Raw genomic sequence first — 27369 nt, 5'->3', positions numbered from 1 at the left:
TGAGTATTCACAGATTTTTAAATCAATGCTGTTTGTTCTAAATAACATGTATAGTTTTGTGTTTATTGAAAAGTGTGCATTTAAAAATACACAGGAAAATATATAGGAGAAAAGACTTTTCTAAAAAGTATTTTAGTTAGGCATTACTGTTTAGGTTGGGTAGAAGTAATTTTTTTTAATTTATTTATTTGAAAGGCAAAGCGACAGGGACAAACAGAAATCTTCCATCTGCTGGTTCATTCTCTAAATGGCCACAACAGCTAGGGTTGGGCCAGACCAAAGCCAGGAGCCAGAACTTTACCAGGTCTCCTTTGTGGGAGGCAGGGATGCTTTTCCAGTTGTATCAGCAGGGAGCTGGATTGGAACTGGAGCAGTGGGGACTCGAAATGGCACTCATGTGGGATACCAGTGTGGTAAGCAGCAGCCTAACCCCCTGTACTACAAAGCTGGCCCTGGGTGAGACACTTCTAAGAGGAAAGGTGTATGGGCACTCCAGGGAACATATGGTATTGCTTGAGGGACAATCCCTGCCTAACTCTGTGTGGTCTTGGGGGTAGTCTCCACCGTAGCACCACTCTCCCACCCGGGGCAGACACAGGCACCACCTGGGCCAGTTAGTGTCCTCCAACCACAGCCACTGGTTCATCAATGGCCATGTGCCGCAGCAAGGATATGCTGCTTTTAAAAATTTTAAAAAGATTTTTAAAAATATTTATATATTTATTTGAAAGGCAGAACAACAAAAAAAGAAGAAGGAGAGCGAGAACGAGAGATCACTCCCCAAATGGCTGTAACAGGCCAAAGCCAGGAGCCTGGAATGCATCCCGGTCTCCCAGCAAGAGTGGCCCAAGCACTTAGGCCATCCTCCACTACCCTCACAGGAGCTGGATCAGAAGTGGAGCAGCCAGTACTTGAACTGGCATTCTGGTACCAGATGCAGGCGTTAAAAGCCACTGCACTACAATGCCCACACCCAGAACAATCAGCCTTGACGCGACAAGGCTGTCAGTTTCCACCTGTGAATGGAGTTAATGGGAAGCGGTGCTACAGATGGAAAGAACCAGCAAGCCCAACAAGCCCAGGCCCCAGCTTTGCTTTCAGCTTCCCAGTTATATCAGCCAGTCCATGCCCCTGTTTGCTTATTAAACTGATTTCTTTTTTCATATTCAATTAAGTTGTACTGGCACATTTGAACAGTTTCTTAAACTCCTGATGGAAATTTTGTTTCTTGCATAAAAATGTGATCTGGAACTCTCTGAAACAAATTTCCTTAGGGGCGTCATAGGCTGTAAGGAACGGCCTCAGCCACTGTTTCTCCAAGTATTTCTGTGAGACACCCTGGGGATGGAAGAAGTGGTTCAATGGCCATGAACATAAACTGAAGGCTTGCATTATTTCCCCCAGAACTTGTCCAACATCCACAGAACTTTGAAAATACTACTTTAAATAGTCTAATATTATAAAAAAGGTACTTTCCAAAGTTTGTGGGAAGCCTGGGACACAGCAGTTTAAGCCACCACCTGCAACGCCAGCATCCCATATCAGACCACTAAGTTGAGTCCTCACTGCTCCGCTTCCGATCCAGCCCCCTGCTAATGCACTTGGGAGTGAGTGAATGATAGCTCCAGTGTTGGGCCCCTGCTAAGACCAGGATGGAGTTCCTTATTCCTGGCTTCAGCTTTGTCCAGCCCTGGCCGTTGTGGCCTTTGGGAGAATGAATCAGCAGAAGGAAGACCTCGGACTCTTCCTGTCTCTGTCACTCTTTAAAATAAATAAATCTTAAAAAGGTTTGTGGGGAAATGGAGTTAAATATTTATTTTGGTGCTAAACTGTTTGAAATCCTTGCTTAGATTTTTTTTTTTTTTTTGACAGGCAGAGTGGACAGTGAGAGAGACAGACAGAAAGGTCTTCCTTTGCCGTTGGTTCACCTTCCAATGGCCGCCACGGCCAGCACGCTGCGGCCGGCGCACTGTGCTGATCCAATGGCAGGAGCCAGGTGCTTCTCCTGGTCTCCCATGGGGTGCAGGGCCCAAGCACTTGGGCCATCCTCCACTGCACTCCCTGGCCACAGAAGAGAGCTGGCCTGGAAGAGGGGCAACCGGGACAGAACTGGCGCCCCGACTGGGACTAGAACCCGGTGTGCCGGCGCCGCAAGGCGGAGGATTAGCCTAGTGAGCCGCGGCGCCGGCCCTTGCTTAGATTTTTGATAATACACATTTCTCATGTGAAGACCTCATCATAAAATATGTCTGAATCTTTTGTATATTGGGTCCTAAATAGTGTCTGCTCGAAATTGCTAGTTAAAAAGAGGTGAGGGAAGTGGGCTCTGTGATGCAGTGAATTAAGCCTCTGCTTGGGACGCCCACATCCCCTGTTTGAGCCCAGGCACTCTTGTGTTTACAGTCTAGCTTCCTACTAATGAATATGAGAGGCAGCGAAAGACAGCCCAAGTACTTGGGTCCCTGCTACCTATGTGGGAGACTCAGATGGAGTTCTTGGCCCAGTTCAGGCTGTTGTGGCCATGTGGGGAAGTGAACTAGTAGATGGAAGTTCTCTCTCCCTCTCCTTTCAAATAAATAAATGTCTTTAAAACTTGAAAAACTATCACAAATAGAAATCACGTTTGTCACAGTATAATCTTCTCTGGAAAAACTAAATGGCCTCTACCCTCTCATCAAAAAAGCTCAGAGAGAGGCTGCTGAGTTCCAAGAAGTTGTGATTGGCTAAGGCACTGGGATTGGGTTAGGAGTTCTTGCCGTGGTGTAGTCTGTGTATGCAGACAAAGCTTAACTCTTGAGTGGACCATGCTACTCTCCTGTGGTTCATGGGCGGTGGGGGTGGGGATCCCAACTATGAGAGGGCGTTGAGATATGACCATGTTCTGTGTTCTTTATACCATTTAAAAATTGCATAAAACAGGCAAACCAAGATGTGAGTGGTGGTGGTGGTGAAGCTGGGTGGGGGATCTGCCACTTGTCTGGTGATTTGTCTCTGTGTGGCCCCCAAGAGGGCACAGTGTGGAAACCACGGGCCCTCCCTATTCCCTTCTCTGAGTAGCGTGGGACCAGTAGCATCCCAGAGAGAGCTGACTGCTACTAGTGTGAAATGGACATTCTTTTCAGATTGAAACATAGGACTAAAGGAATAAAAAAGAACACAATGACAAAATGCAGCTGAAGGAAAAGATAGGATCTTCTAGCCTCTGGCTCTTTTATGCAGGCTACTCTCAGTGAAGCCCCATCATGGCTGAAATAGCTAACATGTGGTGTTCAGAGCTAGAAATGATACTTAGTATTGGCATCTTCTCACCTCATGAGGAAGACACTTGTTCTCCTGGCTCAGCTAAGCCCCTGCTTCTCATTGAGTACCAGTGAGACTCTGTATTAACAGTCAAGAAATGCAAAATTCTTCACCAAGCTGTGAGTGGTGTGGGCCCTGGAAAGTCACCCTAGCAAGTTGAAGTAATTTTCTGTAACATGAGTTGAAAAACAATGAAGACCTTGGGGTGTGTCCTAAGCTGTGACCCAGGAAATAGCTCAGACCTGGGTAGTCTTGGCCACTGTGGGTCATAGGAGTGGTGGCTGCTGAGGCTGTCATTGGCAGCTGCCTGTGGGGCTTTTCACTGTGAGAAGGCCCCTTCCCAGGATTATACTCAGACTGGCAGAAGCACATGTCCTGAGGGAGGTGTTGGTTAAGCCAGGGCCCTTTCATCCCAGGCAGGTAGCAAATTCACGAGCCTTCGTCATGTATATCTAGTGGAACTTGTGGCTTATAACTGATCTAGGAAAGGGGCATGTGCAACATTAAGATCTTAGGGGGTGGAATTTTAATGGAATTATTTTTTATAAATTTTATAAGTTGATTTGCTAAATATACATTTCAACAAGAGCTTTATTTTTCTATCTTACTACATGTTGAGCAATGCTTTATATCTTCCCATCTTCTTACTACTAATTGAGAAATACGAGTTACAAAACCAGTGTGGGTTGTTCAGCAGTGCTATAGGCGGCCCCAAGCTGGGAGCTGAGGCCCTCTGGAATCAGCCCATCTGACCCAGCCTAGGCATGTGCTGCTGCCGCCGCTAGGTTGTTCTTAATTCATTAGAAGCTTACCTGACCACATTCTCACAACAGCTCTTTCAGATCTATTTCAAAATTCTCAAGTTCGCATCCCACCTCCACCTTCCAGCACACTCAGCAGATGACTATAAGGAGGGGAGAAACAGCGAAGTCTTCCAACTTGAGCATTGTGGCTCCCATGCCTTTGTTCCACCTCCGAATTTCTCCCTTTCTCTGGCAGCCGAGGACAAGGTGTCTCTGTGTCTTTCAGAGGCTAAGCCCTGCTTTTCTATTCTCTCTGCCAACTCAGGGAGCCTGCAGGATACATTGCTCCTCATCTCCTGAATTGTTCACGGTCTTGTCCTAACCTTGAAGTTCAGCTCTTTATATATAATAAAGTGAGACTCTTTGCTGTCATGCTGTACCCCCTGCTCTGTTTCTGCATCTAAGTTTTTGTCCTTGGAATGGCCTCCACCTGTCTGATCCCCTTGTTCTGTGGCAGGCCTTTGAAAAAGGTGACCCTTCTCAGCATCCTAAGTCTTATAGCATTTTGTTGCATAAACATAGCAGTTTCTTACCTCCCTTGTCCATCTCCTGAGTTTCAAATTGTTCATTTAAACTTGAACTTCTGGAACTGCTATCTCAAGCAATAGCTTCTAGAACTACTGAATTTCAGTGTCTTGTGTCTCAAGATTGTTACGTCCCTAGGACTAGGAACCAGAGTAAGCGTTACTGTTTCATAAGCAGTGTAACAGCAGTTCACAAATGGCAATATGCATATGACTGTCCCAGGGACTTGTTAATGCTGATCTGGGTTCCATAGGCCAGGGTGGTGCTCAGCAGTCCAGTGTCCTAATGAGCACTCATGTGATGAGGATGAGGATGAGGATGATGCCAGTCTATGGGGTTAAATTTTGAAAAGCAGAGCCTATAAACCTAGTACAGTACACTGCTGTCACTCAAGAATGCTGAGATGAAATTGCTGGTGCTACATCAACTCAGCCTGTCCTTAATGCTTTGAAACTCATGTTGTAGTAATGCTGTTTTCAGGGACACTGATTACTAAACCTGTAAAATGCTTCTGCAGTTATTTGTTGCATATGTAGACCTTGTGGGCGGTGTAATACCTGCTTTGGGAGTGTTTTCTGGGAAGTAGCATTGGGAATATGTAATGTCTGATGGAAAAACACGCATACAGAAGTAGAGTTCCCCATGTATCTAGTACGTTCCACTTGGATGTTTCCTTATAGGAACTAGGACATGGACAAAGGCAGCACATCTGGGATCACACACTCATGGCAGAAGGACACAACATTCCCTTACGATACCTCTATTCATCAGTACTTTGGTGAGTTGGAGACCCAGACCCATCCATGATGGGTGAGTTTGCTGTTGCTTCTCTGAACAAAGGAAAGCAGAAGGAGGAAGAGAAGAGAGGTCAAGTTAAAGAGAGGAACTGACACAGACGTGCTCAGTAGCTTAGTAATACCCACCGATTACATACCCAAGCGTTAGTGACAAATAAAGTCATGCAGAACTTTCAGTTCCCGTAACAGTCAAAAGACCGATTTAGCTTTGGAAAGGCAGGCTCTGGCACTTTTGTCCACTGTCTCGTTTCCACATCACATCATAGAGAATGGTCATTGTGAATGACAGTGCAACTCAATCTGGCAAAATAGTCTACTTCAAGGACCAAAATCTGTTTGTCTTGCATCCTCAGTAGCTCTCTGTGGTGAAATAGGTTTCAAGACCAGCCTAAGTGTGCTATCATGTGAGGGGTGCTTACAAATTTCAGAGCCTGTTGTCAGTCAAATATACAGCCGTGTATGGATCGGGAGAGAATGGGCAGATCCAGAAAACCTGGAGGATCCAGAGGGGTAACTTGATATCTGAACTTTCTTATTTGGATGAGATGGTTTAAACCATCACAGGCATGGATACACAGGAGCTGAGTTAATCTGAGTGAGGTGTTTGGACCCTGGGCCTTGCAGAGGCTGCCTGGATGTGGATGATATGCCAGTGAGCATTGTTAATGGTTTGTTATAAGGACCGAGTGGACATGAGGACACTGTAGTAGTTAAGAATAAGAAGCAGTGCATGGAAAGTTCAGGAACTGTCCACCTTGAGTGCATCAGATTCAGCTGGAGGCCTTGCTAAAAAAACAAACCCAGCCTGCTGGGTCCCACTTTCAGTAGGCCCCAGATGAGCCCAAGAATGCATTTCTGACAGGATCCCAGGTGAGGCTCAGCTGCTGGCCTGGAGACCACACTTTGAAAACCACTAGCAGGGTTTAGGATCCCAGAGAGCAGGGCTGAAATCCCAGCTCCTTCCAGCTGTGTGACCTGGAGAAAGGCTCTTTACTTCCAGAGCTTCCTTAACACTTACAGATTACAGTATTTCCCTTGCAGGGTTGCAGTGAGGATTGACTGAGCATGTTCATGTTAAAAACAGCTCCAGCCTTTGAGCACACAGCAGACTTTCTCTGGTTTCCACTAAAACTGCTAAGACTGCAGATGTCCTAGCTTGCAGGCGCGTGCAGCATCGGCCAAGTGTGGAAGCCTCAATGCTCACAGGGGAGCCAGTTCAGAAACTGGTTTTCTTATTATTCACCTCACAGACAGCTGTCACACTGTTCCAGACATCTCCAGCAAACCAGAAGCTGTGGATTAAGCTGGATAAGGGGGGGGGGGGGGGTTTGCTGGGTCTTTAGCCAAGAGGTGTTGACAGGATATAACATCCGCTTAGGAGTAACAGAAGAGGCAGGTGTTGCGGAGTGAAGAAGGTCCCTTGAGTCTGCCAGACCTTCAGTAGTTCAGGATACCCTAACTGGCCTTGAGAGTACACCTACATTAAAGCTATCAAATGAGCTGACTTTTGGTTTTGTTTATTTGCCTGTGGGCAGCTTCTGCTTAAAGGTCTCCAAGTACCTGGTCCCCTTTGTTAATGAAGAACAAGTGTGTGGCCAGGACAGAAGCATTTTTCTAAAGACTCCTTCTGTCCTCTGACATTCTTGCCTGGCATTATGAGTCAGCCTGAATCCAACATTTAATGCTGTCTGGAATTCCGACCAAAAAAAACACAATTCCCCTGCCTGTGTCCACCTTCCCACGTTCCAGGGACCACACAGAACTTGCCCCTACAAAGGGCTGATGCAGGAAAGGAGCAGGGAGGCAGGTGAGAGCAGTTGGTGAGGCCTCTTGAACGGAGGAAGTTGCCCAGTAATGAGCCCTCATCATCCCTGTGTTGACATATGCTCCTATCAGTAGGATCTTACTATTTAGGACACTTGCTAGCTGAGACAACCAATCTGGAAGAAGAACTGGTTCAAGGATTTCAGGGAGAACTCACCCAGTCTGCCAAGTCAGGATGTGGTGAGGACTGCTTGGGGGGGTGGCTCCAATTTCACTCGATGGTGTTGAGCTTCTCTGGCTTTGAGGTAAGGCAGCTGTAGGTAGGTGGCATGGGACAGGCAAGGAGAAGACAAAAGTCAGACACAGCAAAGAAGTTTCCAACTCCTTGGCCTACATGAACACACAGTGGCCAGGAGTCACCATTTCCAGGCATGCAGGATATAACCCCATGGCAGGTTCTCTGCACCCCCACCCCTACATCCCACAAATTATTTTCTCTTTCTCAAATGATGCACCCAGGATTCTAGGTGTCCACTTTGCCACAGGAAGTGGCCACAGGTATGACTTGCACAGCAGCCAAGAACCTGCAGATGCTATGATCCTTTGAGACCTGGGTGGAGCTCATGCTGGTAGCTAGACCTCAGGACATTTTCAGGTGTGTCCCCAGTCAGAAATTGATGCTTTGCTATTTCTGGCATAATATTTGCTACTGTCTTAAACCCTGAAGTTGGGCAGGGCTTTGACAGCTCATCCAGATCTGACCATGAAGAAGAGTTCATTGATGTAGGCAGCACGAAAGTCCAGTTGGGAAAATTTTAGTAGGGATTAATTCCTACTTAAATCCATCCTTTCTTTTCTTTTGGGAGTGGAATGTTTCATCAGTAAACATAACAGCCATTTAAAATTCTGGCTCTGAAATATGTTCCAAGAAATTGTCCTAATTTCTTTAAAGCAAACCTACTAGCTAAATGCTACAATTTCGATAGAATAAACATTCCCATGAATTTGTATTTACAAGCTGCTGGTTCTTTCCATGAGGTCACAGATGATCACACTCTTTACAAAATGGGATACACAAGGTGTTCATTCTCAAAATCCTCCTGCAAAGTCATGGCCAATTTCCCTGGACTTTACAAATGAAGAAACACATAGAAGGTTCTAGAACCTGGTGCACTCATGACAGCCTGAATCATTTTTATTCTAGTTTCTGGAGCTTGTCATTTAGCCAATGTGTCCTATTAAGTCAGTGGGGATGTGGGGGCAGAATGCAGGAACCTGCTGCACCTGGGTAGTCGGGTCTTCCTCTCTGCTCTAACACTCTGTTTCCCAAATAATTCCCCCTTCCCCGTCTTTCGGATCACTCCCATTCCCTTGGTCCTTGCTTTGACTTAAATAACCCTTGTACTGAAAACAGGTAAAATTCCCAATTTGCAGTTTCTCCCACTTGATTCTGGCTTTCCTTTTATTCCTAGAATGTCAGCATCCCTGCTCCACCCTCCATTCCCTTTCCTGTAGCCAGCAGGCAACAGCAACTCTTCTCTCTGCAGTCCCCCTCTCTCTGAGTTGGGGGTGTCTGAATGACTGTCAGTACTCTAGTGCTGAGCCTGCAGATGGCCAGGATGACTGCTCAGCCAGCGCTCATCATCGCTGTGACTGTTTCTTAGGGGAGAGAGAAGAGAATGTAGCCACTTAACAGAAAGGATGGTTGCCTCTGTTTTTTACTTGATCCAGTACTGTTGGCATGATGGTGTTGGCATCCCATATGGGCATTGGTTTGAGTCCTGGCTACTCCACTTTTGAGCCAGCTCCCTGGTAATGCACCTGTTAAAGCAGCAGAGGATGGCCCAGGTATGTGTGCTGCTGTATCCATGTAGGAGACCTGGATTAAGCTCCTGGCTCTGGAGAGGCCCAGCCCTGGCCATTGTGGCCATCTAGGGGGTGAACCAGTGGATGGAGGATGTCTGTCTCTCCTTTCTCTGTAACTCTGCCATTCAAGTCAATCTTTTTTTTTTTTTCCTTAAAGATGTATTTATTTATTTGAAAGTCAGAGTTACACACAGAAGGAGGGCAGAGAGAGGTCTTCATCACTGGTTCACTCCCCAGCTGGCCACAACGGCTGGAGCTGTGCTGATCCGAAGCCAGGAGCTTCTTCTGGGTCTCCCATGCGGGTGCAGGGACCCAAGTACTTGGGCCATCTTCTGCTTTCCCAGGCCATAGGAGAGAGCTGGATCGGAAGTGGAGCAGCCGGGACTTGAACTAGCGCACATATGGGATGCCGGCACTGCAGGCAGCGGTTTTACCCACTGTGCCGCAACACTGGTCCCATCAAATCAAGCTTTAAAAAAAAAGGAGTATTAGGGAAATTTACTTTGATTATGGAAATTTCAGATGTAACATCATACACAAGTTAACTTTGTGGCCATGTCCTAACATCACTGAAAGGATGGTTTCACCAGTGAAAGCATCCAGTTAAACGCAGAGCACCTCATTCCTTAGACAGAGGCCCTACCTGGGGAGCTGCCAGCTAAATCTGGGGGCTCTGCAGAGGTTTACATCGGGCCTATAACATAGTAGCTTCTCCCTCTCGCCCAGGCTGTCATCCCTTTGGCTGGGCAAACACCTCCGGAGACACAACTTCCCATAGCTGGCTTAGATTGCTGTGCTATTACACAGAGGTGGTGGGAGGGACAGTCTGGGGCTGTACTAAGCAGCCCTCTTGGAGAGTCAGGTGTGGGCTTACTGGGCAGGACCAGCGTTAGAATAGCAGGGCAGGAAGCTGCGGAAACTGTGCCAGTTCCCCTGAATTCCCAACCCAGTCTCCCAGCACGCCTCTCACCTGACGTGGCCTTGCACATCTGAGGCATCCTGGTGACCCTGCTGTGCGCCACGAAGGTGCTCTGGGACGAGGTGCTGTACTGTGAGCCACTGTCGGAGGAGGTGGAGCTGGTGTGTGACAGGCGGCTGTGCTCCTTGTGCGAGGCGCTGCAGCGCTGGTACCACTGGCGCAGCTCGTCTGACACCGCTGAGCGGCCCGCGCCCTTGTCGTGGGCACCCTCGCGGCCCAGCGACGGAGTCCGCAGGATCTGGGAGCGAGACGGCGTCAGGCGGCCCGCGTCTCCCTCGTCGCCACCGCGCCAGCTCTCCTTGAAGAGGCCGCCGGCCGTGTACGAGTTGGAGGTCTTGAACTGGGCCTTGACACTGTAGTGGCCCTCCTGGTCACTCTCCAGACTGCGCACTACCACTGGCGTGGCGCTGCCCTCAATGTACAGCGGGTACTCCTTGATGCGGTACTGCGAGCTGGGCTGGCTCTGGCTGTGCAGGTAGACGCCGCCAGCACCACCTGCCCCACTGGCACCGCCCCGCGCCGCCAGGTTGGGGAGGCTGCCGGAGGCCGCGGCGCCCAGGGCACCTGCCACGCGTCGCCGCTGCCGCTGCCGCTGCCGTGCCTTGGATGGTGAGTCCTCGGCCAGCGTCGAGTAGTTGGCGTTCATCTGCGCCGGGTAGTAGTGCTCTGAGCTCGAGTGGCTGGTGCACGATGAGCAGTCGTCCATGGGATCCGAGCCATTGCTGCTACGAGTCCGCGGGGTGTAGAAGTCAGGGCTCCCTGTGTCGTTCTCCGAGCCCAGGAGCTTGCCCTGGGACTCTAAGCTGGAGCTTCGGTGCCTAAAGTGCAGGGCGAGGCTGTGCAGTCGCGTGGGGCTGATATCCACCGACCTGCGGGGAAACGCGGCCCGCGTGGATCTGGGGATGCTGGGGGAATGGGGGAACCCAGGGACGCCACTGGACGCTCTCCCGTGGCTGGATTTCAACAGGCAGGCTCAGGTCCAGGTACTCCCAGGAACTGCAGGTTCCTGGAGTGCTGCCTGGACCCTCTGCTTTGTCTCCTAATGGGAAGTGGGACTAAAGCTGACAAATGTATGCCAATATCCAGAGCTCTTTTTAGGATGGAAAATTATTCTATAGATACACAGAGAACCAGAAAAAAAACACCATTTTAGTATAGCATTAAACACTACAAAATGGCTGTGCTTGTAGGTCACAATAGTGACCCTTCATATGGCTGAACCAAATACAAGCGTGTAACCCACACAAATAGCTCTCCATTTCCTGTGAAGACTCTAAAATGCAAGATTAGTGGAAAGTGAAACCCTTGCAAATGAATGGTGCACTAACTTCTCACTATTGCTTTGTCTGTAACCCATTCTGCCAATCTGACCCCATACCACCAGCAGCATCAGCCAGCAGAGGACGCCACCCCGCGCTGGGACCACAGGTGAAAACATGGTGGCTGTCACTCGGGGGGTGCAACTGGAAGCCCCCAGCATATGGCCCTCTATGGCCTGGTTTTGCTTTCTTTTGGAAAATGGCTCTATATTCATTTTGTGTCTTTCACTGTCTTTGAACGTGCACCCTGGGGGGGCCCTGAAGGAAGTCCAGTCTAAATTTGGGCCTCAGTGGAAAGTTATAAAAGGACTATCAGGTCATGATCACTCTAGCAGTACAAGGTGCTTCTATTTTCCACTCTTCCCCTGCTAACCAGGCTCACCTTTCCTGCCTCCACTTCAGTCATGAAAGCTCCTGTCATGGTAGCTAGGAGCCTGAGAAATCCCTGGCTGATACCAAGTGCCCCTGGACCTGAAAGTGGGCTCTGTGGTCCCGTCACTGAAGTAGGCTTACTGCTGCCAGCTCAGGTTTTTAGTCCGCTTCATTCAAGAGAACCTGCCTTCTGGGTTTTGGTCTGTCAGCTCACCTGTTATTTGGGCCAGTGTGGGAGCAGCCATGCCTAATCGAACAAAGGAAGATGTGGTCCAGGGATGGAGGTGGCCCAAAAGCCCTGCAGTGGACTCACCTTGTGGAATGGACGTAGTGGGGGCTCCGGACCCGCAGGTCTGGTGTGGACGGCATGCTGGACTGGGAGTTCCAGGGAGGGAGGCTGCGGATCGGGCTGTTCTGCAAGGAGCTGCTTCCTCCTCCTGCTTCGGCACAGCTCCCTGTGCTGGGGAAGCGCTTGTGGCTGCTGCAGACCCAAGGGAGCCGTGCTGGTCACCACCAGACAGAACAGCACCTTCCCCCTAGGGGCTGACTGGCTGGGACAGGGTCTTGCCCGGGACTCCCACTCTTCCCCCCCTTCCTCAGATCGCTATTCTGGTTCTCAGGCTTTTCCCCAGCAGTGGGTGGGGGTCCTTGCCCCCGACTCCTCCCACCCCAACACTGTGGAGTGGAGACCCCTGTCAGCCTTCTGTGACAGGCACGGTGTGGCTGTTGTGTGAAGCCTCTGCTCACACAGCTTTTGTTACCAAAGACTCAGACCTGCTGTCAGTGCACCTTGGAAGTTTTACAGGGTGTCATGGCGGAGAAGTGCACCAAAATGCCTTCCCCAGCCCGTGTCTCCGTTAGCCATGTAACGAGCTGGTAATGCACGGTTCAGGTTGTAGCTGTTGGGCTTCAGCCCTCTGCTGAATGGTAGCTTGGGGTTCTGAGCCACTGTGGGATTTCTACGGCTTCATTCTCACTTGTCATTTCGGAGTGGCGCTGCCTGAGATTTCCTAATTAATTCCTGTGGAATTTAACAACCTTAGAGCCATCTGCCAACACCATGACTGTGAGCCAAAACCCCAACTGCCCTTTGAATGACAAATCTGCACCTTGACATCGTCGGCAGCAGAGGGCGCTGCGAGCACAGCACTGTGGAAAGGCAACCCCAGGAAAGGAGGATGGAGGTTGGTTTGGATTTGTGGATGCTATTCGGGCTTCAGTTCCCAGCTCACCTGGAATGGTTGTGGGAGGAGCGTTTCTTGACCTTCTCGTAAGGCTCGTCCAAAGAGGACTCACTCCACATCTTAGGCTTTATGGGTGACTTGTCATAGTCGTTACGGTGATAGTGCATTTGCCTGAGTCCCTCCAGGGACTGGGGAGGCGGGGGTCTATTGTGCGATGGTGGCCGAGGAGGCAGTCCCTTGTGAGGGGACTGTAAAGGGGATATTGTGCTGGTAACCTGAGAATCATCTGCAAAAAGACAGAGAGACAAGAACTGAGCACAGGTGGTCCTTTCCATAGGACCCCCAGCCCATCCCCATTCCCCTGTTAGCACTGGGGCCACACAGGCGGAGTCACACCCATGTCATGGACAGCCCCTTGATCCTTCTCCAGCTGCCAATCTCAAGTTGGGACAAGTTAGCCCAGACCACAGCAATGAACCCAAACTTCCAAGAGACATCTAGGGGACTTAAAACATGCATGGAAATAGGGGTTTATTTTGAATGCTTCGAAGATACCTTATATCAGTTTTAATTAGACACGAATGGAGTGGAGTCTCCATTTTTTATCAGATACCACCCACAAACAGGTTTACTGGTGATGAGGTTGTCACGTTTCCTGTCAGCAGACAGTAAGGATCTGCATTGCTTTGCAGGAGTCTCAGCTTCATGAGGGTTTTGTCTGAGAAGCTGACACAGAGCGAGTGCTCTGTAAACAGCTGTTGGAGGAAGAGTGAGTGAGCATGTCATCTGTCTAGCACCGTCACCTTCCAGTGGATCTGGGGAGCAACTCTGCTCATTCCATGTCATCAGTATTGTCTTTAAGCAGTCCTCACATACTCTGTCTAGAACTGCCTTAGAATCTTTGGGAAGGAGATGGACTACACAGATTAAACATAGTCATCCCTTGGTTCCTTTGAGGGACTGATCCCAGGATCCCCTCCTTCCCCCTCCCCCCACAAAATCAGAGGGGAGGGGAGACGGGAGAGAAACAATTCACTGGGCACCACAGAGGAGAAGCCAGGGGAGGGGGAGGGGGGCACAAAAACCAACCACAGACACCCCTCCAAGCTTCCGCTTGACCCTGCCACAGTCCCAGCCTTGATGCCTGGACGGCTGCTCTGCTTCCCTTCCCTCTCCTGCTCAGGTCTGGAAAGGAAGCAGCAGGAGAAAGCCTGCAGAGGGACTGTGCGTTACAAAGAGGAGGCCTTACCGCCCCTCAGGTCCAGGGTTCTGGAACATGGGCAAGAAACTAATCACGAATGAGGTCGAAGTCTCCGAATTGGCACTTGTCCTGACAACTCCGCTATTACAAAAGCCTCTCACTAAATTGTTCTCATTCTATCTCCTAGACAGACTGGGGTGCACAGAGGCCAAGAACAGCGCTGGGATCTCTGAGCCCCCAAACTCCCCACCCATGAAACAAAGCAGCCATCAAACTATTACCATCTGATTTCTAGGGGCAGCGCCAGACTTTCCCCACATCAAGAGCGATCATTATTATTATTACTGCAATTACCATTATTACTACGACTCGGGTAGGCCTTTTATGTTTTCCATCTGCCTAGCCACTTATCACTGCTTGCCTGAGGTTTCTCTACAGGGGGAAAAAAATTAACTGCCACTTAGCATATTTCCATATAACTAATGCTCTCATCACCGAGTGTTTGGGTTTACCATCCACGGGAATCTTCTCCACGATGGTTCTGGGTTTGGAGCTCCTGTTTCCCCTCTGTGGATGGCTGTGATGGTGGTGAGCTGGGGTGTGGGCTGAGGGATCAGTTGTTTTTCTACGAATTGCTCAAGGAGATATCCTGGTAACTGCCACATTTTAAGATTTTGATGGGAGGGGCTGGCATTGTGGCATGGTCGTTAAGCTGCTGCCTGCAATGCTGGCATCCTGTATCAGCTCTGCTGTCATCAGCTCCCTGCTAATGTGCCTGGAAAGCAGTGGATGACGGCCCACGTGCTAGAGACCCTCCCACCCATGTGGGAGATCTGGATGGAGTTCTGGGCTCCTGGTTTGGGTCTGGAGCAGTCCTGGGGAGTGAACCGGGGGATGGACAGTCTCTCTGCTTTTCAAATAATAATTCTTTCTTTTAAAAAGAGTTCAATGGGATATAAAGGCAATTTTCAAGTCCTGAACCAGTGTTTATTTGTTTTAAAGATTCAGAGACAGAGAAAGAGATCTTTCATCTGCTGGTTTACTCCCCAAATGCCACAATGGCTGCGACTGGGCCAGACTGAAGCCCGGAGCCTGGAACTCCATTGAGGTCTCCCATGTGGGTGACATGAGCCCAAGTACGAGGTCATCCTCTGTCTCTGTGGCTTTTCCAGGGGCATTAGCAGGGAGTTGGATTGGAAGCTGCCAGGACTCAGATGGGCACTCGTAGGGGATGCTGGTGTTGCAGGCCGTGTCTTACCCAGCTGTGCCCTGGAGCTGGCCTCTGAGGAGGCATTTAAAGGGACATCTTGCCTTTCATTTTTACTACTGTCTCATCCAGACGCTATGAGTACTTTCAAGAGGAAAATACACATAGTGTTTAGTTAAAAATGGGTTTTGGCTACTAAAAAAGTAAAGTACCATTTACTGACTTACTACCTTAAATCTTACTTCTGGGCCGAGGGAGACACTGAGATGCCAGTAAAGAGTTTCTGTGGCTCCCACTCCCACCCAAACAGGTGCATGTCGAGAAACAGAGCGTTTGCAGGGACTCCAGCTGCCACCTTCACTTGGCTCTTTACTTTTACACACAGCTATCCCCAGACACCACACAGATTCATCTCGGTTTAATCTGGGCTCCAAGTTTTCAGCCAGGAAAGGGCTAACTTACCGTCCTCCAGAACAAGGGCATCGGAAAGAGAGCTGTCTTCACTGGCAATGTTTCCATCTGGGAAGGCAAGGAACAAGTCAGTGACTTTAGCGTGCTCCTTAAACAACGGCTTGTCTGCAAAGTCTCCCATCCGCAGACCCTTCTCTTTCTCATCAAGAAGTACTCTTGGCATACAATAAGAATGCTGTTGGGCATTTCTTTTCAGAGTCTGTGTGGAGGGTCATTAGCTCACCGCCCCACCCTGACATTACACAGGGCCCCAGACTTTGTGTATTTGGGCCCATTCACAGGAGACTGGAATGCTGAACAGCTGAATATCCAATACCAAGGTTGCTAAGCCATGCCATTGTCCCAGCACAAATTCGGGGCGTGCACTGACCCAACCAAAGGAAGTTGGCTGCTACTTCTTCCAAAATGCAAAAACCAGCGCAGGGAACTAATAAACTTCTTAAGTCACTAGTAGAGTAAACAAGTATGCTAAGTACGGACTCTCTCTCTGAAGCTTATTTTTATAGGTGCCATTCAGTTAATGAGGAGGACACGCCCAAGAGAGAGACAGGAAAGCAATCCTCCCTCTTCAACCAGCAGCTCTGCTTTCCTGGTAAAGCTAGCAAAGGTCCAGAAATCGTCCCGTTTTTGTGTTTTTACCTCTTGAAATAAAATACCATGCTGAGGAGTTAAGAACCACCTTAACTGCTCCTAATTCAAGTGAACCCTTGTTGCCAAGAGGCAGCAAAAGAGAGAAGGTGCTGAGTCATGCCTTGTGTGTGGGGAATACTCAGATCCAACGGTGATCAAGTCCCTTAAATATATTGGCATTGTATTTGCATATAACCTTTGCAATCCCCTGTGTATTTTAAAGCACCTGTAGGTAACTAATACCTGATACAACATCACTGCTATGTCAATAGTTGTTCTACTATGTTGTTGAAAAACTGTACATACAAAAAAAAATCTGTACATGTGGGTACAGATACAGCTTTTTTTTTTTTCTGAATATTTTCCATCCAACATTGATTGAATCCATGGATGTAAAACCTGTGGATATGGAGGGCTGATTGCTTATTCCTGAGCCTCGGCAGAATGATTTGGTACAGATAATGATTTCAGACAGATTCTGTCAGCAGTCCTAACACAACAGCCCTCACTTAGGCAAAGAAGCTCCCCTTGGCAAACAGGAGACACAGTCACCCACGTGGTCCCCTTCTTGGCTCTGTTGGCCCTGCTCTGCATTCCTCCTGAGCTGTGAACCCTCCTATGCTTCCCAGAGCACAGAAGGAGGTCTCAGCCGAGGCACAGGACAGAGAAGGGCTGGCTGGCTGCAGCTCAGCTGGGAAATTGGGAGGGGAGGAGTTAAGTGGTCTTGACCAAGGACAACAGGGTGTGACAAGCAAACACTGGTATTTCACGTTTCCTCAAGAAAAGGGATTTTTTAAAAATGGTGTCTCTCTCTCTTATTCAACTAGGAATTTGTTCCTATTACTTGATGGGCTGTGAACAGTGAGGAGACAGAAGGCCCTGACTTTGGCATTGTGCAGTCTCCAGCACATCACCGCTTCCTTAGTCTGCCTATATTTTTAGCTTGTAGCTACCTGTGGTAAAACATGTGACATCAGATTTTCTACTGTCACCATGTTTCAGTGTACAGTTCAGTGGCAGTGAGCACTTACCATCGCCACCACCCAGCTTCTGCGTGGGGATCACTGCCATGTTCCCACACTGGAACTCTGCCCCCAACCCCCAGCTCCTGGTCACCTCCCTCTACTTTCTGCCTTCCTAGAGCAAAAGCACCTTAAATGTGCAGCGTGTACTGTGAAAGAATACTTGGCATCTATTTTCAAGCACATGCTGACTTCAATAAAAAGAATTCTAACAGTGTGAGACTTGATGCTTGTTGGTGGATTTTTTGATGTTTCCCTCTAGTGTTTTACCAAACCAAACACAAACACTCAAACTCCCAACCCCTGCCTGAAGCTCGGGGCCCTAAACAATCAGAGCTGGGCAGCCCATTCCTCCTAAGCTACAGTTCCTGGGATAGGAGGCCCCTGCAAACACAGTAAACGTCGGGGACAGAGGAGTGGCAGGGGGTGGTAGCCTGCAGGAGGCCCTGCTATGTGTCTTCCCGCCACCAGCTTGCCTTCCAGACTTGGAGAGGGATGGCAGAGCCTGGGCTAGCTCTGGGCTGGGCTGGGCTGCGCCCAGCCTGTGCAGTCAGTCAGCTCATGGCACAGGCTGAGAGGAGGATGAGCCCATGGCTGCAGGTTCTCCCGGGGAGGCAGTCAGCAGTGGCAATGATGGCTCCCTCTGTACCACTTCTTCCCCCAGTATCATTCCTTCCTTGGGTTGTGCGGAGACAGACACGACATCTGCTTCCCTGATGCCTAGGTATGGGAGAGGGGTGGGCACTGACCGTCTATGATGAGCGAAGCCCTCTGTGTGGGTTTCTTCCCCGACTTGATGCGGTTCTCGTTGATGGCGTTTTCGATCTCCTGCAGCTTCTTCAGTGCATTCAAGTACGAGGTCTTCCTTTGTTTCTTCAGTTTCTTGCTGACGTTGGGGTCACTGGCCAGGCGGCGGGCAGCCTCCGTAATCTGGGACTGAATGGCAAACTCTCTTTCCAGGCGTTCCAGCTCGGCTTCCTGTGGGTGACAAAGGCATGGCTGTACATTTCCTGGGGGTGCTGAGCAGGAGACCCCATCCCCCTTACCCCCGACCCCTGCCCTAGCAGGAGCCCTACTCCAGCTAGGAAGCCAGCAGTCCCAGTGCCCAATCCCAGCCCTGCCCGACTGGAGGGTGGCTTCAATCCTAAACTCTCCAGCAGCTGAGGCCTTGGGCATACCTGCTTTCAAGACCCTGGGCTCCCATTACTTTCTGGAGATGAGTGTTGGTTCGCACTCCGACACTCTCATTCCAAAGCAGGGTCGCCATGCCGCTGGCCCTGCCATCACCTGGCTTCCTTCCTGCTGTCTCCAGCGAGCTTCACAGAGGACAAAGTTCAAAGCCCACCAAGTGACCATTTCTCTTGCATTCTGGGCACTATTACTGGGGCAGCCTTTCGCTCCTTCTTCCCCATGGGTTTGCTCACACATGGGCACCTCCCCAACCCCATGCGTGCCTTCTTCTGGGGATGCACCCCCACTCATCCGTGTGTCTTTGGGAAGTTCTTTCTGTAGCTCTGGCTGCCCTCACACCTGCCTGTCATGGAAGCCCTGGCCCAGCTGTGACTGGGCCCTCTGTGAGCCAGGGATGAGTGTGGTGGCAGAACTGGTTCCCCCAGCTACTTGGATGTGCTTCAGGATCTCCTCTGGCCCGCTTCCCTGCGTAAGCCCCTCCCTTGGGCCAGGTGGTTGATGGGATTCCCCTCAGAGTCCTGGGCCTGGGAGACATTAACCTGCAGCTGGCACAAAACGCCTGGTGGACCCAAGAGGATGGTGGCCCGGGAAGCAGTCTGCCACCAGCCCGTGTCCTTGGCAGCACATGGGGGTGCACCGGCTGCTGAGGGATGGGGAAAGGGTGGCTCATGGCTGTGTCTGGGACAGTTTGGAGGTGAACACAGAAATCCCCCCAGTCCATTTTTTTTTTCTTCTCTTCCCCAGTGAAGCCCCTCTGGTCAAAGTCAGCTCTAACCAGCAGCACCTTTCAAGGGTAAGCTTTCAAACAGCTAGCATCGCTGGGGAGCGGGAGGAGAGGTAGGAGCTCTGCCTCGCCCACACCTAATGAACTCACAACAGCGAATCTGAGCAAGCTTGGCCAGCAGAGACCAGGCCCCTTGCCCTTGGCAATCCCCAGTCACACTGACTTGATGACGGAAGGTGATCTAACCAAGCAGAAGCCGATCCCCAGGTTTGCTGGAATCGGCTGATGGCTCCCTTTTATGGCCCATGAGAGTCTCCTTGCCTCTGGGCACCAGGCGCCAGGCTCAATGCCTCCATGAAGGACAACATTTCTTTGCCAGATTTCATTGACTTCTGAGCACTTTAAGTCTAAAGGAAGTCAGGAAGCTGGGGTGAGAGGACAAGGTGATGGTTAAAAGGAACTCTTCAGGAGATAAGCTCCTTCCAAATCCTTCACATGTGGGCTGCGTTTTCTCTCTCAAGAGAGCGAAGAATATGGAAACGGGCTCCCACCCAGGGCCTTGAACCAGCAGAGTCACCCGGGGACAAAGACTGCTCTGTGACTATGGGCCCCACGGAGCAGCTGTTTCCGGGCTGACACGATAGCCCTGGCTAAAGACACTGACCCTGAGTCTTGTGGGGGAACCCAGACAAATTCTGGATACTCCAAGTAAAGCAAGGAGCAGGCTGAAAGCCCTGCCTGTGCATATGGCTTGCTACGGCATGCACAGGGAAGCAACGGGCATCTCCAGGGAAAACAGCAGCAGCACCAATAGGCCTGAGTCCATCTCTTCCTTCCCGGAGGCGCTCTGCAAAGTTCCACCCGCTGTGCCATTTCTTTTACTAACTGGGAGAATGTAACATGCGGGGGGGGGGGGGGGGTCGTGGATGCACGTGGAATTCTACAGGCACTGAAGATACCCTTTACGGAGGAGTGTGCAAAATGGGACTGTGGGAAGGCCAGCGGGGTGTGGGGGAGAGGGCGCTTACTAACAGTAGGAATCCTTTATCCAGTTTCTGTGCCAGGCATCTGCCCAGCAACAAGGCAAATTCAAGTTCTGTGGGCAGGTCTGATGATCAGCTGGGTTTGGAAGATACTCGACGGACAAGATGGTTTCCTAACCCCCAGCCTTCCTCACCCGCAGTTCCCACCCAGGACCTCCGAGAGTTCACTCACCTTCAGGGAACTAATGTTTGCTGAGCACCAGGCAGGTGCCAAGTCCCGAGCTGAGTGACACCATTTTATACACTAGCTCATTTAACCCTAGCGACAATCCCAAGAAATAAGAATCATGAACTTCACTTCGTAGCAGAGCAAGACTCCTAGTGGGGTTTTCATTTTGGGTGAAGCACTCTGGTATGTCCCCCAGTGTCCCGGAGACCGGGGACTGTGGATCCCAGGAGATTCCTCAACACTTCCAGCAGCCCCAGGACACCTGGGGCCTCTCTGAATTCACCCTCACCCCAGCCCCAAAAGCTGGCACCAACAGGAGACTGTCAGTGACTCCTGATCACTTTCTTAGACAACTAAAACCACGCAGTATTTCCTTTTCTGCTGGCTTTGGGCCCTAACCTTTTAAAGCCTTGTGTTCCACAGCATGGTAATATTAGTAATCCAATCCAGAATGCATTTGAGAAGGCACCTCTTGGACACAGCTCTGAAGCCTGTGTATGCCTGTCCTTTCATTTCTCTCCATCTGAGGCTGGATACTTAGTACTCAACCAGAAGCTCAAGTTCTCAAGTTTTGTTTTTTCGCTTTCCTTCAAATCCGATCTCTCCAGGTGCAGCTCCCACCACGGCTGGATCGCAGGAGGGCAAACGCGGCTCTGCTCTGCACAGACGAGCAAGGGTAGGACAGACCATCCATTTTGCTCATGTTTGTGCACTGATTTTAGCAGCCATGGTGAGGTTCCCACCTTGATGGCGCGGGCCCGACCCATCTTTCTCCAGCCAGTGGCATCTCCCCACCTGCTGTCATGGCCCAAGCTTTCCTTCCTCAACCAACCAAACATCACACATTAGGTGTGGCTCCAAGTAACTAAGTGCTAAGGGCCTTTAGAAAGACAAGTAGTCATGAGTGCTGCTGGAATGTTCTCCAGGAACTTAGCCATTTGTGCTAGGCCCACAGTGTTAGACAAACAACTTCAACAAACAATCTGAATGCCTATTAATGCAGGCTAACCAATCGTACCAAGGGAAACCACAGGCCGGCAAACCAGTTCACATGAGAAAGAGTCAAGGAAAGACAGATAAAGGCATTGAGTAGAAATGAAGAAATTGGTATGGAAAACCTGAAAGCCCCAATAGATGGGAAAAGGAAGAAGAAAGTGAGAAAAATCCAGTCTCGGAAGGAAGGCCGTACCTCTCCCTTGGGCAGGATTTTCTGTTCATCCAGCTTGAAGGCGGTCCCTATTCTTCGCCGAACAATGGGTGGTTCCTCGCCAGGATCCAGTGGGTATTCAACAGGCAGTTTCCCCGTGAGCTCCTGCACATGTGAACAGCATTCAGAGTAATCGTAAGTCAGAGCAGAGCACGGACATGTCTTCCTTCCAGGGGGCACGTGTGCACACGCACACACTCTCATACTCACGCTTTCCTGCACAAAGTCAATGCACAGGTAAGAGACATCAGCACATTCATAAAAAATTCATTTCTCTAAAAGTGAATGAGCATGGTCCTTTCCTCCCTGAATTGATGTCCTTTAAAAAGTGTTTTCTGAAATCAGTTTCTGTCGGGTCTATAAAACCGCCACTGGCTTCCATCTTAACATTCACATTTCATTTCCTGGCGAATCTAGTGTTTCCTGAGTGCAGTCAGAGGAAAGCGAAACCAACTTCTTTCTTTCCTAAACCCTGTGCTCTTCCCACTGCATTTATTCCTTCCAATGAGGTTTTTTTTTTTAAGAGGTGTGTTATCTAGATGACAAATCCTAGAAAAGTGTATTGTTAAAAAATTTTAAAACTGAATATGGGAGGGGCTGGCTCTGTGGAGTACTGGGTAAAGCTGCGGCCTGTGGTGCTGGCATCCCATGTGGGCCCTGGTTCGAGCCTCAGCTGCTCCACTTCTGATCCAGTTCCCTGCTATGACCTGGGAAAGCAGTGGAGGACAGCCCAAGTGCCTTAGCCCTCTGTACCCACACAGGAGACCCAGAAGAAGCTCCTGGCTTGGGATCAGCCCAGCTCTGGCTGTTATGGTCATATAGCCATTTGGGGAGTAAACCACAAGATGATAGCTCTCTTTCTCTCCTGCTTTAACTTTTAAATAAATACTCTTAAAAGGGGGGGGGGGGATATGGAATGTGGGCATTTGACCCAGTGGTTAGATGGCCCCTTGGGATGCCCACAGATTGGAGTGCTTGGACTACAGCTGCAGCTCCACTACAGATTCCTGCTTCCCGTTTGTGCAGATCCCAAGAGACACTAGTGATGGCTTGGGTCCCCGCCACCTGTGTGGGAGACCTGGATTGGGTTCCCAGCTGCTGGCAACACCCAGCTGCAGCTGCTGTGGGCCAGTGTGGGCATTTGGGGAGTGAACCAGCAGGTAGTAGCTCTATTTTCCTCTCTCTCCTTCCTGAATATGAGTAATAATTATTCCACTCTAGTGAGACTCAAGGAACAAGCTAGATACTAAACTGCATACAGCTAACATTTTCAGTACAAACTGAACGAAAGATTATAATCCACACGGTTGACAAGGTTGGAAATGTACTTGCTTGTGTGGAGGAAGAGAATTCAGTTGACAATGACCCTGGGCTGAGGATGGACAGGATTAGACAGACTTAGGCTGAGTAAAGAGCAAATCCGAGTCAGCACAGTAGAAGCCGGGGGTCGGTGACAAGGCCCTTCCAAGGAGCAGAAGAGGCTGGGCAGTGGCCGTGTGCCTCCAACGGCCACGTGGGCACAGCCGCGCCTAGCCGGGCTCTGGTTTGCCAGCCCCCAGTCAGCGCACAGGCTGCACAAAGACTCACAGTGCTGCCCCGTAAGAACTCAGAAGTCTCCTGGGAACAGCCAGCATCCACACAAAAAGCTTTTGTTGTGGGCAGCCCTGAGTCTAATTGGCGGGAAAACCCGGCTCATGGGAGGGGTCCTTCTGGCCCTGCCCACACCACCGGGAGCCCAGTGCATCAGGGTTTAGCGCGCCCACTCTTCTGGGCTTCAGATAGCCGGGACCTTCTGTTCCCAAATGTAAGCACTCAGAGCACAATGGCCCGCTCTGTGAGTCTCGAACACCCTGCCGCGTTCCGTCCTGTTTTCTACCCCTCTTTCTGTCTCTTTACAGCATGGTTCAAATGTCCCCGAAATACTTCTGTGCTTAGTCTTCAGCTCCCTTTTTAACCACCTTTCCTGAAAGTCTGTAAATAACAGAACCTACGAAGGCTTCCACACTGTTGGAACTGTTTTTTTTTTTTTTTTTTTAATCTTGAAACTCATAAAAAATCAGGAAGAGTTGTTCAAGCTGCCACGGATTTCTAACTCTAAAGCATCTGTGGTTTTAGAATATATTTTTAAAATGAGGCTACTGATTTTTCACCATCTGCTCAGAGGTGTTTGAGCCGAGGTCTTGATTCTGCAGGTATTTAATCTGATTTGTTCCATACCTGGAGCCACGTGGCAAACAAGTAATTTAGTGCCATGCTGGGGCTCCTCCTTCTCTTCTGCCAAAGGCCCCACTTCGCCTCATTCTGACGGCCCTGCTCCCCAGGGACCCACAGTGCTGCTCACGGAGGGAGCAGCTATGTCCCAGCCCCGCCCCCCCCCTCCCCCCAGGTGAGGGGACACGCACAGGAGCAACGCAGCCGACTTCCTTGGTGGGGTCTTCCTTCCGCTCCAGCCATGTTTTCCAGTGTCAACATCAGAAAAAGCGGGAGCTTTGTTTGCTGCTTGCTTTGTTTTTGAGAGAGACAGTGGGACTCTATAACTCACGCTAACCTTGCCCTGACATGTTGCGTCCCTGCTGCGTTTAGGGACGTCTTCTTTATTAAAAACAAAACAAGGCTTTACAAATTGTGAAAGGCAGCCACCCAACCCCATAGGTTTTCAGTCCTCCCAGTCTGTTCTTTATGAAAACACTGCTAACGTTCGCAGCATCACAGGGTGCGTTCCCCAGCTAGGACAACAGCTTCCCTAAGATGTGCAATGCATCTGTACTTTGAGCGGGCTCCGGTTTAAATCAATCCAGACCCTAATTAAGCCGAGCTGAAATGTAACATGATCTCACTCCAGCAGCCCCTTGGTTCCTTCTCCCTCACTGCAAGGCAGAATTATTTGGGGGGGAGGGGAACACGTCCCTGTGACTTCATCTGGGACGCTATAAACCTCCTATTCGGAGCTGTTGGCCAACAGAGCTCTTTGTCATGTTATTGGGGGAGTTCCTTTTCCTCTATTGATTACATGACACACGGGTGTGTGCACACTCACGCACAGTGATGTGTCACAAAGACCAAATCTCCGAACGTTGTTAACAAAGAACGGAGGGACAGACCGAAGACCGCGGCAATGGGGCGTTTGCATCCAGAGAGAGTGGGCAGCAGCCTCTGCCGCCCGGTGAAAACTGACACTAGCACGCACACAGGCTCAAGGAAGCACGGCTTTCATAAAATCTTAAATATCACTAGGCTGGGATTTCATTTAAAAAAAAAAAAAAGTCAAAGCGGTAAACAACACCAGGTCGCAGGGCTCATCTCTAGTGAAATCCCGCGGTGTCTGTTTCCCAGCATGCCACCCAAAGGTACATCTGCAGTAGCCTGCAGCACCCTCAGAGGAAGCCCATGGCACCATCTGGGAGGCCAGCGGCAAGCCAGTCACGGCAGTGAGGGGCCCTCATGGGAGGAAACGTGTCGTCAGCTGTGGTGCACCAGGGACTGTCACTAGGCCTGGCCATGTGGCCTCCGGCGGGGGCCTTCTTAGCTAGCGTTTTGTCAGCACCAGCTTTCACCGGTGCTGGTATCCCACTAGCGCCCACCAATTCTCTGTCTGCCAAAGCATGCTGGAGAGCTTGGCCATTTGCAAATATCCCGGGAGGCTCGCTGTTCATCCCACCCCCGCCCCTGTCAACGGCGGAAGATGGACGCCATCCCAGACAACACAGACTGAGCTGCTTACGGCCTCGCGGAGACACAGCTTCTTGAGTTCCTCCAACCTCTGGCGCAGCGTCTCCTCCAGGGCCTCCTGCCTGGACTTCAAGGCAGCCAGCATGTCTTTCTTGGCCGACTGAGAGCTATCTGATTCCTGAGAACCTGTTAATAAACAGAGGGGTTACTAGGCCAGCCGGGAGGGCGACACACATCTGGACCACTAATGAATTTCACTGGAGCCCACACCGTGGATATGGGATTTACCCCTGGAGTGGAGGGGAGTGTGAAATAAAACAGGTGCTCAGAGCTCCGCATTCCAGCACAGCATGGAATTTACAGCTAGGCGGAAGGAAGGACACACTGTGGAAAAAGGAGTTTATCTTCCTTGATGATCTTATGATATGTCACATACCAAATGGGTATGTGACATATCTTAAGATTTAATTTTAATAGATTTCACACAGCAAACAGGGTAAGGAGAGTTCACGCCAGGAATTTTAACATGTATTCTAAATTTTCTTTTGTCCATTAAAAAAAGCTTTTTTTTTTTGCTCAGTTTCATGTCTATTATAAAAAAAATTTGAGAATATAGACAGGAATAAAAATAGTCCATAAACTAGTCCCCCAGAGATAACCACTGTAATGCATTTTTTTCTTATTTTTCTCCCCCCCCTCCAGCAAATATATTTTAAAAAGAAAATGAAATTTTATTGCATTTTTAACTTAACATTGTATCATGAGCAACTTCTCTCCCAATAAAATGACATTCTTTCCTGGATAAAACATCTGCATGACCCAAACAGTGAACTGCAAGATGTGAAACCTCAGAAGAAGGCAAACTGAACCAAACAAAAGAAACACAAGCTGAAATGCCAACTGGAGGAATTCGGGTTAGACCAGAAGAAGAACTGTCGGGCCCTAATGTTTGGATTCTGAAATCCGTTTCCTACAGTGAAGCTATTAACGCCTTTTCTACCTTGATGGGTTAGAGAAAGTACAGTGGCTTCCTGGAAAAGGAACAGGTGACTTGTTACTTCTCCTCTCCTCCCAAGTGTCACTGGGTATGTACTTAAGAGGCTCAGACCACATAACGAACAGCCTCAAACAACCTCAAACGCCTAGACAGGGTAATCTAGTTCCAGTGGGATCTCCCCAGTGAAAATTCTCAGACTCTGCTCAGAAAAATTAAAGACACAATAACAGAGAGAAATATATTGTGGTTGTGGCTTAGAAGTAGGATATTCTGAAAATGTCAATTCTATCGATTGAACAACAGAATCAATGCAATCCCAATAACAATCCCAGCAGGTTTTGGGAATAAGCCAGTTGAAATTCCCAGAATCAACAGTTCCTTTTCCTCCACTGATAACAAATGGCAGCTCAGAATCATGAAGCTAGAAAGAACTGTCGTGCCTTTGCAACACACAGGTCCTGCCATCCTCAAGTTATCCCCATAAATACACTTGTACTCTTCTACTCTTTGATTTAAAGGTTCTGACTAGGAAACTCACACTCCTTCAATTACCATTCATCTAGGCTCTGCGAACTCTAATCACCAAGAACTCTCAATGTCTACGTACATATTGGCTGTGACTTGGACTTTGTTTTTTCTTCTCCACCCCATTTGTCTATCACTGTAGGGATATAACCATATTCATGCCTCCACAGTAACTAACAAATATTAGCTAGAGTGAGCACACATAAACATTGTCAGTTATAGACTTGGATGCTCTAATTAAGTTGAGTCTCTCCTTGGTAATAAAAAGCCTCGCACCTCTAAGAAGTTTCTTCGTAGAGCCTCCTTTCTCAGCTTTGAATCATGTTTGCAGCTCTTTTCCTAGAGTTTGATGTGCTACAGTTGCAGGTTTCCAAACAGCAAACTCAAAAGCAAGCTTGATCCTC

General features: G+C 49.5%; 1 protein-coding gene and 1 long non-coding RNA gene across 13 annotated transcripts in view; one reads left to right on the top strand and one right to left on the bottom strand.

The window, feature by feature from the left end:
- The window catches only part of FRMD4A (FERM domain containing 4A), a 644478-nt gene that overhangs the window by 3680 nt on the left and 613429 nt on the right, over positions 1-27369 (bottom strand). For 10 of the 12 annotated variants that reach the window (XM_051820845.3, XM_008268104.5, XM_008268103.5 and 7 more), the window contains 8 exons: positions 25496-25629; positions 21757-21879; positions 18190-18418; positions 15780-15836; positions 12958-13195; positions 12039-12206; positions 10026-10903; positions 7407-7503 (listed from right to left, as the gene is read on the bottom strand). In XM_051820845.3, coding sequence (XP_051676805.1) covers positions 7407-7503; positions 10026-10903; positions 12039-12206; positions 12958-13195; positions 15780-15836; positions 18190-18418; positions 21757-21879; positions 25496-25629 — 1924 coding nt within the window. Of the gene's footprint in view, positions 1-5386; positions 5459-7406; positions 7504-10025; positions 10904-12038; positions 12207-12957; positions 13196-15779; positions 15837-18189; positions 18419-21756; positions 21880-25495; positions 25630-27369 lie in introns of all 12 variants that reach the window. The other 2 variants (XM_008268105.5, XM_008268108.5) reach the window with 2 other exon arrangements.
- LOC138845000 (uncharacterized) lies at positions 13202-17664 on the top strand. The gene is made up of 2 exons (XR_011381563.2): positions 13202-15859; positions 17246-17664. It is a non-coding gene; the product is annotated as an uncharacterized LOC138845000 (long non-coding RNA).

The sequence above is a fragment of the Oryctolagus cuniculus genome, chromosome 13 (assembly GCF_051225735.1).
Source record: "Oryctolagus cuniculus isolate XC-2025 breed Fujian yellow rabbit chromosome 13, ASM5122573v1, whole genome shotgun sequence".
NCBI classification, from domain to species: domain Eukaryota; kingdom Metazoa; phylum Chordata; class Mammalia; order Lagomorpha; family Leporidae; genus Oryctolagus; species Oryctolagus cuniculus.
The sequence above is the reverse complement of the archived record's forward strand: the minus strand, read 5'-3'. Positions and strand labels throughout refer to the sequence as shown.